The sequence below is a fragment of the Globicephala melas genome, chromosome 1, assembly GCF_963455315.2.
Source record: "Globicephala melas chromosome 1, mGloMel1.2, whole genome shotgun sequence".
Lineage (NCBI taxonomy): Eukaryota > Metazoa > Chordata > Mammalia > Artiodactyla > Delphinidae > Globicephala > Globicephala melas.
Window position 1 is genome coordinate 107,835,708 of NC_083314.1, and position 18,393 is coordinate 107,854,100.

At 36.7% G+C, this 18,393-nt stretch overlaps 1 protein-coding gene across 7 annotated transcripts in view; it reads left to right on the plus strand.

The window, feature by feature from the left end:
• The first annotated feature begins 804 nt into the window (after positions 1–804).
• Positions 805–18,393, plus strand: part of HFM1 (helicase for meiosis 1) — a 134,848-nt gene continuing 117,259 nt past the window's right edge. For 4 of the 7 annotated variants that reach the window (XR_009564767.1, XR_009564766.1, XM_060302910.1 and 1 more), the window contains exons 1-4: positions 1,270–1,383; positions 4,415–4,512; positions 11,985–12,097; positions 13,614–13,917. Coding sequence is in view for 5 of the 7 variants with exons in the window: in XM_060302910.1 (XP_060158893.1) it covers positions 4,442–4,512; positions 11,985–12,097; positions 13,614–13,917 (488 nt within the window). In the remaining 2 variants the exon portion in view is untranslated. Of the gene's footprint in view, positions 906–1,140; positions 1,384–4,414; positions 4,513–11,984; positions 12,098–13,613; positions 13,918–18,393 lie in introns of those variants that run through there. The other 3 variants (XM_060302908.1, XM_060302919.1, XM_060302915.1) reach the window with 3 other exon arrangements.

Below are 18,393 nucleotides of genomic sequence, written 5' to 3' on the forward strand. Positions count from 1 at the left end.
TGTACAGCAAAGTGATTCAGTTATACATATACGTGCATCTATTCTTTTTCAAATTCTTTTCCCATTTAGGTTGTTACATAATATTGAGCAGATCTCCCTGTGCTATACAGTAGGTCCTTGTTGGTTATCCATTTAAAATACAGCAGTATGTACATGTCAATCCCGAACTCCCTAACTATCCCTTCTCTCCACCCTTCCCCCCTGGTAACCACAAGTTCCAGAACAGATTTTTACAATTTTTATAGCTGCATTATTCACAATAGCCAAAAGGTTGGAAACAACACAAATGTTCATCCGTGGGTGAATGGATAAACAAAATGTGGTATATACATACAAATGGAATACACAGCCTTAAAAAGGAATGAAACTCTGATACTTGGGACAACATGGATGAACTTTGCAAACCTTATGCTAAATGACGTAAACCAGACACAGGACAAATACTGTGAGTTCATTTATATGAGGTACCTAGGATAAGCAAATTCTTCGGGAGGGAAAGTAGAGTTACCAAGAGCTGGGGGAAGGATTAAGATTTCTATTCAGTGAGAATAAGCCACAGTATCCTGAGAGGCATATATTAAAAAGGAATTATAAACTTCTGGGGAAAAGGAGAGGAGGGAAGATTGGGGGCCCTGGCGATCCATTGCTTGGAGCTCGGCTTAGCCAGGCTGGGGGCGTCCTCCGGGGACCGGTGAATAGGCGCTCGGCTCTGAGGGCCGGCGGGGAGAGGAGAGCGGGCAGCTGGGACGGCAGCTGGGGAAGGTGGAGACTGGGGCCTGTTGCGTCTCACAGGGAGGAAGGGACGGGAGAACGGAGACCCCGCGGGGAGAGGGGTCAGGGTGTCCGTGGGGAAGTGGTTGAGCTTCCCAGCCGAGTGTCGGGCGGCAGCGGACAGGCGCGGCGAGGTATAGGACCTCCGGCGCGACCCCCACCGCGACCCCAGCCCGCGCGGCTCCTCAGCCGCCTTCGCGTCAGAAGGGGCGGGCGAGGCCTGAGGCGGCTCCGCCTCTTGAGGGGCCGGCTGGCGCACTTTTGTTTTGCTTTGATAGCTCCTGGAGCCCCACGTGTTTACTTCCAAGTGTGTTTCCCTCCCGGGGCGGGAGCTGGTGGCCAGCGCGCGTGTAGCCGCGTGCCCACAGCGACGCGACCTGCAGCCCCGCGGGCCCGGTGCCGGCGCCCGCGCTCGGGTCTCGGCCACTCACCCAGCCGGAAGTCTTCCGCCCTGCGCCCACGAGTCTGGGGTGGGCTTTCTCGGATTTAGGGAACGTCACGGGGGTATTTTTTCTTCAGACCCGGATTCGGTTCCTGCTGGAACTTCCCGGCCCCGGGTTCCCCTGGAGATCAGGCGCTCCGACTGTAAGGACCTCTCGGCCGAGACTCGGGGTATTAATTTGTTCCCACGTTCATTCTCTTACTTAGTCAAATTCCCTGCAGTCATTTGTGATGGTTGGTTTTTCCAGTGAATGTTGGTCTGAGTCTTCACTGATTAACGGTTTCTGGCAAATCAATATTTCGTATCTGGGTTTCTGCACTTTTGAAATAAGTGTATTTCTGAGAATAGAAATTGTAAGAGATAACTAATAGATCTGAACATCTTATACAGTAAGGATTATAGAAGGTAAGAAGGTGAATTAGGTAAGGTGCAGGTCATTTCAACAATCAGCAAATTATGTAGTTACAGAAACAGTTTAAATATTTTAAGTGATTAGTTAGAGCAGAAGCAAGCACTTAAAAAAGGAAAACATAATTTTATACCACATGCTGAAACTAGAACTTTGTAAAGAATAATCTAATGTGGAAACTTAGAAAATCTGACTCTAAACCTAAAACTTAAAATTAATTAATCCAAAATCTATCATCTCCTACAATAACAAACTCATATTGAAATATGGTAACGTCCCTTGTAGGACCTATGTTTAGAAAAATATATTTATTTACATAATTCAAGTGCCGAATCCCACAGTCTTTTAGAACCTTCATGATTTGATTACGTGAATCCTGAATTAGAAAAACAAATCACATTTTTAAACTGAATATTAAAGATTGGGGGATAAAATTTTAAGCCTCAGAATTGACGGAAAATTATTTTTATTTAAAATTATTTTTATAAACTCAACGTTGCTAATGTATTTATTCCACAGTGAATTGTTATGGACCATCTGCTATCAGGCACTGTTCTGGGTTATAGGAATACATTAATGAGTAAAAAGTCCCTGCTTCCTCTACAGGGAGAAAGATAAACAACTGAACAGTTATAAATTAGTGCTATGAAGAAAAATAATGCAAAGTATAGGGATGGAGTATTTTAGATAAAGGAGGTTTTCTTTCGTAGGACTGCATCACAACTAAAATATATACATAATGTTTTTATTCTGGACCCAAACAAGTTATATTCTCTTTTATGCCAGAACTAGGAGTCAAATCAAAAGTTCTCTTGAAAATATTTGCTGTTTATATAGGAGGTTTTTAGATTAATTTATGAAATTTTTTTTTTGGAAACAAATATTTTTAATTTGCAGTTTTATTTTGTTTGCAGCTTCTTTTAGAATAAAGAGTTCAATCATGTGCGTGTCAGCCTTAAGAGTTTCTACTTAAATTCTGAGGTACCATATAAAAGTGGTCTGGAATGTTTTAATTTGGAAAACTCTTTTTGTTGTTTAAAAAAGAGTTTGTTGTTAAATTATATAATTTTCCTAAGACTAGAAAGGGAATATTTTGTTACTTTTTGTATAATATAGAAACATGATTGGCATTTTAATTTATACTTTATCGGGTAATTGTTTTCAGCTTCTGAAATTCTTTACTTAAATAAGTTGTTAAAGACTCCAGTTAGCAATTTCTGAGTGACTCCCTTCTGCCTCCCACTCTGTTATCCTAGGCTTCTATTGTCCACATAATTAAATTGTTTTAGACGTTTATAGAACCATGCTAATTTGTTTCAACTTTACTGTTTCTTTTTGTTGGTGACTAAACGATTAATAAATTGAGAAAAATGAAGAGGACAACTAAGCTAAACAGGTAGAAAGGGGAAAAGCCCAATAACTAAACCAATGAAAAACCCCACAGTATTCTGATAAAGTAAGAACAGTCCTAATGTAATCAAATTTAGCCCTCTTGTTAGTAGCATTTTGTCAAGGGGTACATGTGGAAGCGTTCCTCTTTCCCCCACGTACTTCCATGTGTGTTTCACTATCACATCAGGGAGGACTCAAAATTGAAGGGACTGGACTTCCCTGGTGCAGCAATCAATTAATCAATAAATAGGTACATACATACATACAAACATACGTACACACACACTGCTCTGACTTGGTAATATGGATTTCTCCACGAGATGGCGCTCATATAGTGTCAGATTTTAGTTTCCATCCTAAGGAAAGCTTTGCAATGTATTAACTCTCACAGAATAAATAGAAATGTGATTTTATATTTTTTGGTATGTGCGTCTGATTTCATGTTTTGTCATATAGAATCTTATATCATGTTTCATCAATTAGAAAAAAGTTGAGTTGTAGTGTTGATGTGCAGGGGGAAGAATTACAAAGTATGTATCTGTAGAAATAATTCTACTCTCTCCTGTTAAATTTGAGGCTTTGCTCAACCCTAGATTTTTGCTATATTCCCAGGTAGCCAGTGCTGAATGCTTTTATCCTTTACATTTAGATAACATCTTTGGATGTAAAAATTATCTTTTTAAAAAGGAATGTAAACATTTATATATATGTTAGGTAATATAATGTAAACATACATATATATGTTAAACTAGTAAATTTGTTTATTTTGATAAATTCAAACATATATAAAAATAAACATTGAGAAACTCCACGTACCTATTACGTAGCTTTAGCAGTTATCAACTCATTGCCAATCTTGTTTCATCAATAACCCTCAACATTTCTCTCTGTATTTTGAAGCAAATCTACTCTATCCCTTGATTTTGAAGGAAATCCCTGCATATGTACACAGTACATTGTTAGAAACACATGCATTCACAATAAAATGCACTATCCTAACTCAAAAATAATGGTATGAACAAAATATTTTAGGAGCCCGAAAGGAGCCATTAATTCTGCTATTGGGTAATTCAGAGAAAACTTTGAAGAAGAAATGGCGTTTGACCTGTGCCATTAAGGATGGGTAGGAATTTGTCAGGTGGAGAATGGAAGAAAACACTCTTAAGCATTGGTGCAGAATGAAGAGAGGGGTACATATGTGAATATGTATGAATGAGTGGAGAACAGAGAATAATGTATTTGAATATTTTAGCACTTTGAAGGAAGTTACAAAAGATGTTGCTGAAAGGCTATCTGTGGTTATTTTGGGAAATTAATGATTATAGTTTATGGATCCAGAAATTTTGTTTCTACATCTTTGTAAATAGAATATAAACTACTTTCTTTTGGGTATTTTTTAGATTTGTGACAAAGTCCAGTTTTTAACAATGCTGAAATCAAATGGCTCCTTGTTTTCCTTGGATAATTTGTTTTTTGAAAAAACAGATGAAGCTGAAAAGTAAGTCTGCTTTAAAGAATGATAACAGTATATTGCTTAAGTGTTTTTGATTTTTAAGGCATTTTAGTTTTCTCTCTGGTAAATTTATAAATAAAAAATGAGAGAACAACAGAATGGCATTTCAGGTATATGCTTGGTAAATATGGAATTCAGATATAAAGGAGTAACTGAAGTTTAACATGTTACATGTTACAATTTTAAAAACAGAGTAGATTCTTGTCTGTTTGGCTTTCGTTCATTTGCATTTCTGGTTTGTTCAAATTATTTTTGGCTAAAGTAAAGACTGAAAGTAATGGTCAAAGAGTAGCTCAGGACAAGGAGTGATGATGGCACCTTTTGGAAACAGAAAGGGCAGTGTGCCAAAGGCCAAGTGTGATAGGCAGATTCAGTGCAGGCAGGAAGTAGGGGTGGAAATAAAGATGTGGTACCAAAGGAAATATGAATGGGGAATAGGGAGTCTGTTAAATACTGGCTTTTATGGATTTTCACATGTGAATCACTTTAATTCTAAGTTTTCTATGTATTTGTTCTATCGTACTACCCTTTTTAATGAAGCATTGAGTAAATTATTTACTGCTTCATTTATTCTTCCATTCATTCAAATATTAATTCAAATATTGACTGAATGCTGAAAGGGATATAAAAAGAATGAAACAGACTTTTACTTTAAAAAACTTAAAGCCTATTTGAGGTTAAATACACATATAGAAAGGTCATTCATAAATAATGTGACCATGCAATTCAGACTGGGACACTTTTGAGAGTGAAAGAGTGCATTCAAATGAAGCAACAGGTGTTAATCAAGACTGACCTGGGCAAATTTGGAACATACGGTCTCTCTTCTAACAATACAAAAAAAAAGTGCAAAGCAAATTATAAGCATATATTCACGCAAAGAAATTTCAGATTTGGAGAGAGACTTGGGCCAGACTGTTTAGGTCAGGCTTTATGGTAGTTGGGGGAGACTTCAGGCTTTGAAGGACTGGATAATTCTTTTTTTTAAAAAAATATTTATTTATTTATTTGGTTGCACCGGGTCTTAGTTGCAGCAGGCAGGCTCCTTAGTTGCAGCACGTGGGCTCATTTGCTGTGGTATACGGACTCTTAGTTGTGGCATACATGTGGGATCTAGTTCCCTGATTTTGTGTGTGTAAGATTAGAAATGGATTTTTAATGAGCATATGCTCTGCTGCCTAAAACAATGCCTGGCACATAGTACTCAGTAAATAATTGCTGAATTGATTAATGAATGAAAAAAAAAACAGTTGAACTTCTATAGTTGGATATAGGGGTAGTGTCGGGTATAGGGGCAAGCCAAATAAAGAAAATAGTTTTGAACAAAGATAAGGACGGACAGAATGTGTTATCTGTTTGGTATACAAGTAGTTCACTTTGGTCTGTACTATAAGGGACATGTAGGAGAATTGAAACTGTAACATGACCTAAGGCCTCTAGGTAGTTTTGTGTTATTTAGAAGCCACTGAAGGATTTGAATGGAATAACATGAAAACAATTCCAAATTAATGTGATAGGAGTACACGAAATATAGAGAGAAAGCCCAGAGGCAGTGAGGTCAATTAAAATACTGTTGTTCTCAATCAGACATAAGTTGCTTAGAGCCTTGATTAGGATAGTGCTAATGGAAATACAAGGAAGCGATGTATTCAAGAAGCTTTATAAGGAAGATGCAATAAGAGACATGGATATAGTGGGTAAAAGACTGTACTATGGTTTGGATTCTGGGTGATGGGGAGAATGATGACACCTCTGGAAAATACGGATATCAAGGAAGATTTGATTTTATGGGGAGGCTGAATAGAGAGCTAGATGTGTGCTTTTTGTATCTTGTTAACATCTTTCTTGGATTTTCAGGAATAGTCTCTGGGCAGAAAAGAGTTAATATACCAGGCCCAAACCACTATCTTTGAAAAGGCCTACTTGTAAGGTTGGCCTCTGTCTGGAGTCTGAGAACTTGGATTTTAGGAAGCTTCCTACCATTAACTTATAAATTGGCTCACTGTGTAAAAACTGTTTATAAAAATAATGTGATTTAGGGCTTCCCTGGTGGCGCGGTGGTTGAGAGTCTGTCTGCCGATGCAGGGGACATGGGTTCGTGCCCCGGTCTGGGAAGGTCCCACATGCCACGGAGCGGCTAGGCCCGTGAGCCATGGCCGCTGAGCCTGCGCATCCGGAGCCTGTGCTCCGCAACGGGAGAGGCCACAACAGTGAGAGGCCCGGGTACTGCACCCAAAAAAAAAAAAAAAAAAGAAAGTGGTTTATAATGAACATCTGCTCTTCTGGGAATCTGGAATTTAGGTATGTGCCAGAGAGGGATGCCTACATGAGTAGCCCTCAATAAAAACCCTGGGCATTAAGTCTCTAATGACTTCCCTTGTTGGCGACATTTCACGTGTGTTGTCACAACTTGTTTTGGGGGGAATTCAGCACATCTTGTGTTACTCTAGTGGGAGAGGACCTTTGGAAGCTTGTGCCTGGTTTCCCCTGGACTTCACCCCACAGTCATGAGTAGGACTATATGCTGAGTCCTGTAAGTCGTCCTAGGGAATCATTGACCCTGGTGGTGATCTTGGGGACTCTGTGACATAGTCCTAAATTTCAGTTGCTTTGGTGTATTGTCAGACAATCTGTCAGACATTGTCAGGTGATGTGTTGCAGATTTTTGATTTAGAAAATAGAGCTGTAGTAGCTATGTTTGAGGTGCTGTGAGAGGCAGAAAATTGAAAGACTGGGCCCCTCACTTCTGGGAGTTTAAAATTCTAAATAAAGAGAGAAGAAAAAATCATAAAATCCTTGGGACTTGGCTTAGACAGTTTATGTGGTATTCTTCTCAACTTTATTTTGTTACCTAATGCTTATCTTTTTCTTCTAATGAAGGACAAGCCAACTTTGGTTGGAAAGGAAACATTAAAACATTATATATTAATAGGATTGCAGCTGAAAGATAAGGAACGGTAGTTAACAATGCAAACAGGGTGACAAAAATCTCATCAATTACTGTAGGTTTACAAAGTGATTGTCAGTTTCAACTGTTTTCTTGGATTTTCCGTGGTTATAGATGGTTCTGGACCAAGAATATTTGGATTAAGACATTAATTCGTAATAATGTTTTAGGAGTACTCGAGAATACTCGAGAATGTCAGGTGTATCATCAGTAATTTGTTACTTGTATTCATTAAGATGCTAAAGTTTCAGAATGATTTACTACTTCCTTTTTATATTGGAGCAGATTTAAGATTCCTGTCACAAGCATTTGAATTGGAGAAAAGAAAATGGAGTTATAGCCATTATTTAGGTAGAATATCTCACATAGCATTGTCATTAATCACGTGACACACAAGGAAAAAAAGAATGCTGCTATATAGGGATAAGTCAAAGTCACCACAGAAAGGTAGTATATTAAGTTTAAGAGTCTATAATTGAGTAATGTTTCATTAATAAATACATAGTTTCTTTGTTTTTTCTTAAATAAAATTATTTTATTTTTTATGGCTCTGAAAATTCACATTTTAAAAAACACATATGGAGAGGTATTACAAAACATTTAAGGTAGCCCATGATTACATTTATTTGTTCATAGGCTGTGTAAATCTTTTTTTTTGAATTTTATTTACTTTTTTATACAGCAGGTTCTTATTAGTCATCCATTTTATACACATCAGTGTATACATGTCAATCCCAATCTCCCAGTTCATCACACCACCACCCCCATCCCCCTGCCGCTTTCCCGCCTTGGTGTCCATACGTTTGTTCTCTACATCTGTGTCTCAATTTCTGCCCTGCAAACCGGTTCATCTGTACCATTTTTCTAGGTTCCATATATATGCGTTAATATACGATATTTGTTTTTCTCTTTCTGACTTACTTCACTCTGTATGACAGTCTCTAGATTCATCCACGTCTCTACAAATGACCCAGTTTCATTCCTTTTTATGGCTGAGTAATAGTACATTGTATATATGGACCACATCTTCTTTATCCATTCATCTGTTGATGGGCATTTAGATTGCTTCCATGACCTGGCTATTGTAAATAGTGCTGCAATGAACATTGGGGTGCATGTGTTTTTTTGAATTATGGTTTTCTCTGGGTATATGCCCAGTAGTGGGATTGCTGGGTCATATGGTAATTTTATTTTTAGTTTTTTAAGAAACCTCCATACTGTTCTCCATAGTGGCTGTATCAATTTACATTCCCGCCAACAGTGCAAGAGGGTTCCCTTTTCTCCACATCCTCTCCACCATTTGTTGTTTGTAGATTTTCTGATGAAGCCCATTCTAACTGCTGTGAGGTAATACCTCATTGTAGTTTTGATTTGCATTTCTCTAATAATTAGTGATGTTGAGCAGCTTTTCATGTGTTTCTTGGCCATCTGTATGTCTTCCTTGGAGATATGTCTATTTAGGTCTTCTGCCCATTTTTGGATTGGGTTGTTTGTTTTCTTAATATTGAGCTGCAGGAGCTGTTTATATATTTTGGAGATTAATCCTTTGTCCGTTGATTCATTTGCAAATATTTTCTCCCATTCTGAGGGTTGTCTTTTCGTCTTGTTTATGATTTCCTTTTCTGTGCAAAAGCATTTAAGTTTCATTAGGTCCCATTTGTTTATTTTTGTTTTTATTTCCATTACTCTAGGAGGTGGATCAAAAAAGATCTTGCTGTGATTTATGTCAGTGTTCTTCCTGTGTTTTCCTCTAAGAGTTTTATAGTGTCCGGTCTTACATTTAGGTCTCTAATCCATTTTGAGTTTATTTTTGTGAATGGTGTTAGGGAGTGTACTAATTTCATTCTTTTACATGTAGCTGTCCAGTTTTCCCAGCACCACTTATTGAAGAGACCATCTTTTCTCCATTGTATATCCTTGCCTACTTTGTCACAGATTAGTTGACTATAAGTATATGGGTTTATCTCTGGGTTCTCTATCCTCTTCCAATGATCTATATTTCTGTTTTTGTGCCAGTACCATATAGTCTTGATTACTGTAGCTTTGTAGTATAGTCTGAAGTCAGGGAGTCTGATTCCTCCAGCTCCGTTTTTTTCCCTCAAGACTGCTTTGGCTATTCAGGGTCTTTTGTGTCTCCATACAAAGTTTAAGATTTTTTCTTCTAGTTCTGTAAAAATGCCATTGGTAATTTGATAGGGATTGCATTGAATCTGTAGATTGCTTTGGGTAGTATAGTCATTTTCACAATATTGATTCTTCCAATCCAAGAACATGGTATATCTCTCCATCTGTTTGTATCATCTTTAATTTCTTTCATCAGTGTCTTATAATTTTCTGCATACAGGTCTTTCGTCTCCCTAGTTAGGTTTATTCCTAGGTAGTTTATTCTTTTTGTTGCAATGGTAATTGGGAATGTTTCCTTAATTTCTCTTTCAAATTTTTCATCATTAGTGTACAGGAATGCAAGAGATTTCTGTGCATTAATTTTGTATCCTGCAACTTTACCAAATTCATTGACTAGCTCTAGTAGTTTTCTGGTGACATCTTTAGGATTCTCTATGTATAGTATCATGTCATCTGCAAACAGTGACAGCTATACTTCTTCTTTTCCAATTTGGATTCCTTTTATTTCTTTTTCTTCCCTTATTGCCATGGCTAGGACTTCCAAAACTATGTTGAATAATAGTGGTGAGAGTGGACATCCTTGTCGTGTTCCTGATCTTAGAGGAAATGCTTTCAGTTTTTCACCATTGAGAATGATGTTTGCTGTGGGTTTGTCATGTATGGCCTTTATTATGTTGAGATAGTTTCCCTCTATGCCCATTTTCTGGAGAGTTTTTATCATAAATGGGTGTTGAATTTTGTGAAAAGCTTTTTCTGCATCTATCGAGATGATCATATGGTTTTTCTTCTTCAGTTTGTTAATATGGTGTATCACATTGATTGATTTGTGTATATTGAAGAATCCTTGCGTCCCTGGGATAAATCCCACTTGATCGTGTTGTGTGATCCTTTTAACATGTTGTTGGATTTTGTTGAGGATTTTTGCATCTATATTCATCGGTGATATTGGTCTGTAATTTTCTTTTTTTGTAGTATCTTTGTCTGGTTTTGGTATCGAGGTGTCCTTCCTTGTCTCTTGTAACATTCTTTATTTTAAAGTCTATTTTATCTGATATGAGTATTGCTACTCCAGGTTTCTTTTGATGTCCATTTGCATGGAATATCTTTTTCCATCCTCTCACTTTCAGTCTGTATGTGTCCCTAGGTCTGAAGTGGGTCTCTTGTAGACAGCATATATATGGGTCTTGTTTTTGTGTCTATTCAGCGAGCCTGTGTTTTTTGGATGGAGCATTTAATCCATTCACGTTTAAGGTAATTATCGATATGTATGTTCCTATTACCATTTTCTTAATTGTTTTGGGTTTGTTTTCGTAGGTCCTTTTCTTCTCATGTTTCCCACTTAGAGAATTTCCTTTATCATTTGTTGTAGAGCTGGTTTGGTGGTGTTGAATTCTCTTAGCTTTTGCTTGTATGTAAAGCTTTTGATTTCTCCATTGAATCTGAATGAGATCCTTGCCAGGTAGAGTAATCTTGGTTTTAGGTTCTTCCCTTTCATCACTTTAAATATGTCATGCCACTCCCTTCTGGCTTGTAGAGTTTCTGCTGGGAAATCAGCTGTTAACCTTATGGGAGTTCCCTTGTATGTTATTTGTCGTTTTTCCCTTGCTACTTTCAATAATTTTTCTTTGTCTTTAATTTTTGCCAATTTGATTACTATGTGTCTTGGCATGTTTCTCCTTGGGTTTCTCCTGTATGGGACTCACTGCGTTTCATGGACTTGAGTGGCTATTTTCTTTTCCATGTTAGGGAAGTTTTCGACTCTAATCACTTCAGATATTTTCTCAGGTCCGTTCTCTCTCTCTTCTCCTTCTGGGACCCCTATAATGCGAATGTTGTTGCATTTAATGTTGTCTCAGAGGTCTCTTAGGCTGTCTTCATTTCTTTTCATTCATTTTTCTTTATTCTGTTCCGCAGCAGTGAATTCCACCATTCTGTCTTCCAGGTCACTTATCTGTTCTGCCTCAGTTATTCTGCTATTGATTCCTTCTAGTGTATTTTTCATTTCAGTTATTGTATTGTTCATCTCTGTTTGTTTGTTCTTTAATTCTTTTAGGTCTTTGTTAAATATTTCTTGTATCTTCTCGATCTTTGCCTCCATTGTTTTTCTGAGGTCCTGGATCATCTTCACTATCATTATTCTGAATTCTTTTTCTGGAAGGTTGCCTATCTCCATTTAGTTGTTTTTCTGGAGTTTTATATTGTTCCTTCATCTGGTACATAGCCCTCTGCCTTTTCATCTTGTCTGTCTTTCTGTGAATGTGGTTTTTGTTCCACAGGCTGCAAGATTGTAGTTCTTCTTGCTTCTGCTGTATGCTTCTCAATAAATACATAGTTTCTGATGTTATATCTTTATTGACATATATTCATACTTTTATATTTTATATAGCCATCCAGACAATGAAAAATCTTTGGATTGGTTTCTGCCACCTGCTCCATTGATTTCGGAAATTCCAGAGACTCAAGCATTAGAGGAAGAAATGGAAAGTCATAAACTGTTAGGTAAATTGTCCCATATTTTTTGGGAAGCCAAACCCATTCAGCTCGTGTCAATGTAAAAAAGTCTAATATTGAAATATTAATTCTTTTATTTTAATGTAATAAAATGAAAGTTAGAGACCCATTCAAAATAGTGCTTAGCAAATCTTAAAATCTGAAACATTTTCCCTCTCCATACTTACATATACACACATATGTATATTATATGCATAAAATATACTATCACACACACCTGTTATATTGTTCTGTGAATTTGTTTCCTCTTACCATTAAAATTGTCAGTGCTATTTAGTTTTTGCCTTACCCTTTACTAAAGGTAGGATCCTCTCATTTAGGGAACCAGATTCATGAAATATATTGAGTGAAAAAAACAAGATGCAGATTATATATAGTTTGTTACCATCTTTACAAAGCTAGAAAACCAGCACACTCAAACAGTATTTGTGGTCTAACGTGATATTGTTGGTAAACCTGATTATTAAATTGAGTGGTAGGTTCATGCATGTACATTTTATTATTAAGCTTCGTAATTTTTGTATATTTTATATATTAAAATACATATTATATACTCTTGTATGTACCAAATAATATGTAGAATTTTTACATATATAAAATATGATAATTCTCTTATATGTTATATTAGAACACCCATATATAATATGTATTTGTAGTAGTATAGTATGTACACCTAAATGATAAAGCAAATTTAAGCCATGGGCTTCTCTGGTGGCGCAGTGGTTGAGAGTCTGCCTGACGATGCAGGGGACACGGGTTCGTGCCCCAGTCCGGGAAGATCCCACATACCATGGAGCGGCTAGGCCCGTGAGCCATGGCCGCTGAGCCTGTGCGTCCGGAGCCTGTGCTCCACAATGGGAGAGGCCACAACAGTGAGAGGCCCGTGTACCGCAAAAAAAAAAAAAAAAAAAATTTTAAGCCCTAATGAGGCCTCCAGACTCCTTCCAAACCTTTCAAAGATGCTTATAAAGTCTCTGTAAAGACACCTTTAAAATTCTGTCACCTTGATGAAAGCATTCCCTATCTTGATTTTAGAAGCAAGATTACAAATTTAAAAGCATTGTGTCATGTATTTTAATAGTGAATCTATTCAGTAACATTTTATATGATTGGTCGCTGTATTTTTGTGTATAAATTATTTATATAATTTTTAAAATCTTCATAATTACTTATATAATTATATCATTTGTAGTAGATAAATACTTAAACATTATAATTATGGTTATTTTTGTGGGTCATAAATTAAACCTATTTTATAATGTAGGTTTAATATAAATTTCAAATTTAATGTCATTAATTCTTAACTAATTTCTGAGTATCCTGTAGTGTTATAATATACCATAATAGTAACAACTACCTGTATTTCAAAATCACATATAGTATTACAGATTATCTTGTTATATTCATATTTACCTAGTAAGTTGTTTTGAAAATTTTTATTAAATTTTTCTATCATTATTTTTCTATCATTACATGTAGTAATTAAAATATTCCATTTTTGTAGGTCAGAGAAAGAGGGCAAAAATGTTACCATCAAATTTGAAGATCACTAATGAAGACACAAATTATATTTCACAAACACAAAAATTCCAGTTTGCCTTCCCTTCTAATGAAGAAGATGATCTAAATTTTGGAGGGGCAGGTAACAATGACTTACATGTTGCTGGCAAGCTGACATATGGTTCTTCTCAGAAATGGAAAAATCACACTGGCACTGAGATAGCACTTGAGAAAAATGTTCCGGATGATACGAAGTTAATTAATTTTGCACAAGATAAAGGAGAGAGCACGTCAGCCTTCTGCAAGAGGTAATTAATTAAATGAAATAAATAATATTCAATGATAAAGTTGAATATTTATGTGTATGTCCAGACGTATGAAGTATGGTAGAATCTGAATGAGAAAAATATCAACAACAAATAGAGTCTACCAGGGACTTCCCTGGTGGTCCACTGGGTAAGACTCCGTGCTCCCAATGCAGGGGGCTGGGGTTCGATTCCTGGTTGGGGAACTAGATCCTGCACACATGCCACAACTAAGAGTTCACATGCTGCAACTAAGAAGTCCGCACGCCACAACTAAAAGATCCCTCACACTGTAACTAAAGATCCTGCATGCCCCAATTGAGAGCTGGTGCAACCAAAATAAATAAATAAATATTAAAAAGCAAACAAAGAAAAAACCAAACAGAGTCTACTATGTACTAGGCACTGTTAACTGTGGGATTCTAGCCATAGGTTCTTGCCTTCAGAGAACTTACAGTTTATTGAGGGAAAGGCAGATAGTAAATAAAAGTAATTGATTGAATACTTTTTGCACCACAATTATTTTGATGAGATACATGGTTAGAGCAGAGGTTCTCAAACTTTGTTTACAGGACCCTTTTACCCTTAAAAATTACTGAGGATTCCCATAGAGCTTTTGCTTATTTGGGTTATATCTATTGATATTTAACCATATTGTAAATTAAAATTATGGAAAAAAGTGTTATGGAAATTGTTTTGATCATATGAACTCTCTGAATCTTGACCACCATTTGAGAACTGTTGTTAATATGAGGTCCTAATCTGCTCTGCACAATCAGGGAAGACTTTCCTGAGGAAATGGTATTTAAGCTTAACATTAAGGAGGAATAGAATCAAGCTGAATGCAAATAAAGAAGGAGAGTGTGCCAGGCAGAAGGAATAGTATGTGCGAAAGTACTAAGGTAACGCAGAGCTTGGCTTATTCTTAGAAATTTTTCTTTAGTTTAAGTAAGAGAGAATGCTAAGAGATAAGGTGTGGAGGGGCCAAGTCATTCAGAGTCTTGTAGGTCATGAAACACTTTGTACATTTAGGCAGTGCTTATTAAACTGTGGCCCATGAACTCTCTGCATCAGAATTACCTGGAGTGCTTGTTAAAAATTTGGATTCCTGCTTTCTACCTTAGACGTATTGAATCACAGTCTGGATAAAGGTGGGGATGGGACCCAGGAATCCAAATTTTTAACAAATTTTCTAGATGATTGTTATGCACACTAAAGTTTGAGAACCATTGTTCTAAGGTCCTGGGTTTTAAGCAGAGGAGTAAAATTAGATTTTCTTTTTTATTTAATGTCCATTTTGGCCCCAGTATGATAAATTAGAAGAGAGCTAGAATACATTGTGAAGGGTCACTTAGGCTATTTTATTAGTGTAGGTGAGAGAAGATGGTAGCCTGACCTAGGATGAGATAACAGGAATGAAAAAGTTCAAAGTTTTTTAGGAGATAGAATTCCCACAGGACTTAAATGACATTTGGATACGAGACCTGACTCCTAGGTTTCTGGCTTGAGCCAGAATGATGAAGGATGATAGTGTTCTTTCATGGTACAGAAAACTGTAAAGGAAGAATAGGGGAACTTGGTGAGTACAGATTTCGACATGTTGATTTTGGGTACTTACAAATTGTCCAAAAGACAATTGGATGTATGGGTTAAGGATTCAGAAGAGATCTAGTTGACAGTTTTTGTTTTCTCTGTGACATAAGAGGCAAAGTCATCTGTGGAGTTTGAGGGGAAAAGTGGGGTTATTGAGCAAGTATGAGAAGAGTGGAAGAAATTGTGGAGAATGGGAAAGCAACTAATTAGAATAATGGTAGGATTTTTGGACACTGTAAAGGGCCCAGTTGAGGTTGATGTCTATGAATTTTAAAATAAATTTTATTAACATGTAATTCACATATCATAAAATTCATTATTTTGAAGTGTACAGTTCATGGTTTTTAGTGTAGTCACGGAGTTGTGCAGCCGTCACTACTCTCCAATTTTAAAATGTTTTTGCTGCCCCAAAAGAAGCTCTATACTCATTAACAGTCCCTCCCCATTCCTCCTTCCCCCATCTAGCCCCTGACAACCACTAATAGTTTTCTGTTTCTGTGGGTTTACCTATTCTAGACGTTTCATATAAGTGGAGTCATACAATATCTGACCTTTTGTGTCTGGCTTCTTTCACTTAGCATAACATTTTTAAGGTTCATCCGTGTTATGTCATGTATCAGTATTTTATTCTTTTTTTATGGCCAAATAATATTTCATTGAATGGGTATATCACATTTTGTTTAATGATCTGTCAATTGATGGACATTTGAGTTGCTTCCACTTTTTGGCTATTATGAATAATGTTGCTATGAACACTCACGTATACGTTTTTGTGTGAATATATGCATTTGACCCTTGAACAACACAGAGGTTAGGAGTGTGTTGACCTTCTGGGAAGTCAAAAAATGAAGTATAACTTTATAGTTGGCCCTCTCTATCCACAGTTCTGCATCAGTGGATTCAGCCAACCTCAGATCGTGTAGTACCATAGTAGTATTTACTGAAGAAAAAAATTCCGAGTATAAGTGATCTGGTGCAGTTTAAACCTATGTTGTTCAAGGGTCAAATGTATTTTAATTCTTTTGGATTTATACTTAGATGTAGAATTGCTGGGTCATATGGTAACTCGATATTTATCTTTTTTGAGAAACTGCCAAATTGTTTTACAAAGTAACTATACCACTGAACAGTCCCACTAGCAATATATGAGGAATCTGATTTCTCCAGGTCCTTGCCAGCACTTGTTGTCTGTCTTTTTTATTATAGCCATACTAGTGGGTGTGACCATTGTGTACCATTGTGGTTTTGATTTGCATATTCCTGCTGACTAAAGATGTTGGGCAACTTTTCATGTGATTATTGGTTATTTTTATATCTTCTTTGGAGTAATGTCTATTCAGATCCTTTGCCTGTATTTTTAATTGCGTTGTCTTTTTATTGTTGAGTTGTAAGTGTTCTTTATTCTGGATAAAAATCCCTCATCAGTTATATGATTTACAAATAATTTCTCACATTCTGTGTGTTGTTTTTCATTTTTTTGTTCGTATCCTTAGCAGCCCAAAAGTTTTTAATTTTAATGAAGTTAAGTCCAATTTTTCTAATTTTTGACTGGACTTTTGGTGTCCTATCTAAGAAACCATTGCCTAATCCAGGTTTGCAAAGACTTACTCCCACATTTTCTTCTAAGAGTTTAATAAATTTAGCTCTTAAATTTAGATCTATGATCCATTGTGAGTTAACTTTTCAATGTGGTGCAAGGTAGGAGTCCAGCTTCATTCTTTTGCACATATATATCCAGTTGTTAAAAAACAAAAACAAAAACTATTCTTTCCCCATGGAATGTCATGGCACCCTCACTGACAATCAATCAACCGTAAATGGAAGGTCTGGGGGTTTTCTTACACCATCCAATTATCTGATTCATCAACACCAATGGGTGTCCAACAGTTCAATTCAGTTTTCATACTAACTCCTGGAGTTAGCATCAGACCACATGGGTTAAGGGTTCAGTCCTTTGCCCTACTTGAAATGCCAGCCACAAATAGGGTGCCAGGCTACTGACATTTCTGCCTTGCAGACTACAAATTTGGGAGTTCCCACTACCCCACATTGGGTGTAATAATTTGCTAGAATTACTCACAGAATTAGAAAAATGCTTTACTTATGTTTACCAGTTCATTATAAAGGATACAACTTAGGAACAGCCAAATGGAGGAGATACATAAGGCAAGGTATGGAGAGGAAGAGTGTGCAGAGCTTCCATATCCTCTCTGAGTGTCACTCTCTCAGCACCTTGATGTGTTACTAATCTAGAAGCTCTCCGAACCCCCTGTCATTTAGGAATTTTTTATTCATGGAGGTTTCATTACATAAGCGTGATTGATTAAATCATTGGCTATTGGTGATTGAACTCAATCTCCAGCCTTTCTCCCTTCCTTGGATGTTGGGAGTGGAGCTGAAAATCTCAACCCTCTAATCAAGTTTAGTTCTTTCTGGTGATCGGTCCCCATCCTGAAACTGTCTAGGTGACAAGAGTCACCTCATTAGCATAAACTCAGGTATGATTGAAAGGGGCTTATTATGAATAACAAAAGATGCTTCTATCACTTCTGTCAAGCAGGGAATTCCAAAGGTTTCAGGAGCTCTGTGCCAGGAACTGGGAACAAAAACCAAACATATATTTTCTATTATACCACACAAAGGTATTTTTCCATGCTCTCAATTCTATTCTATTGATCTGTATGTCTGTCCTTATGCCTGGCATAAGGATATTTTTCACAGTGGCATATCCTACATTTTCTTGATTGCTGTAGCTTTGTATTGATAGTAAAGTTTTACATCAGGAAGTGTGAGTCCTCCAACTTTGTTCCTTTTTTTCAAGATTTTTTTGCTATTCTGATTTATTTGCATTTTCGTATGAATTTTAGGATAAGCTGATCAATTTCT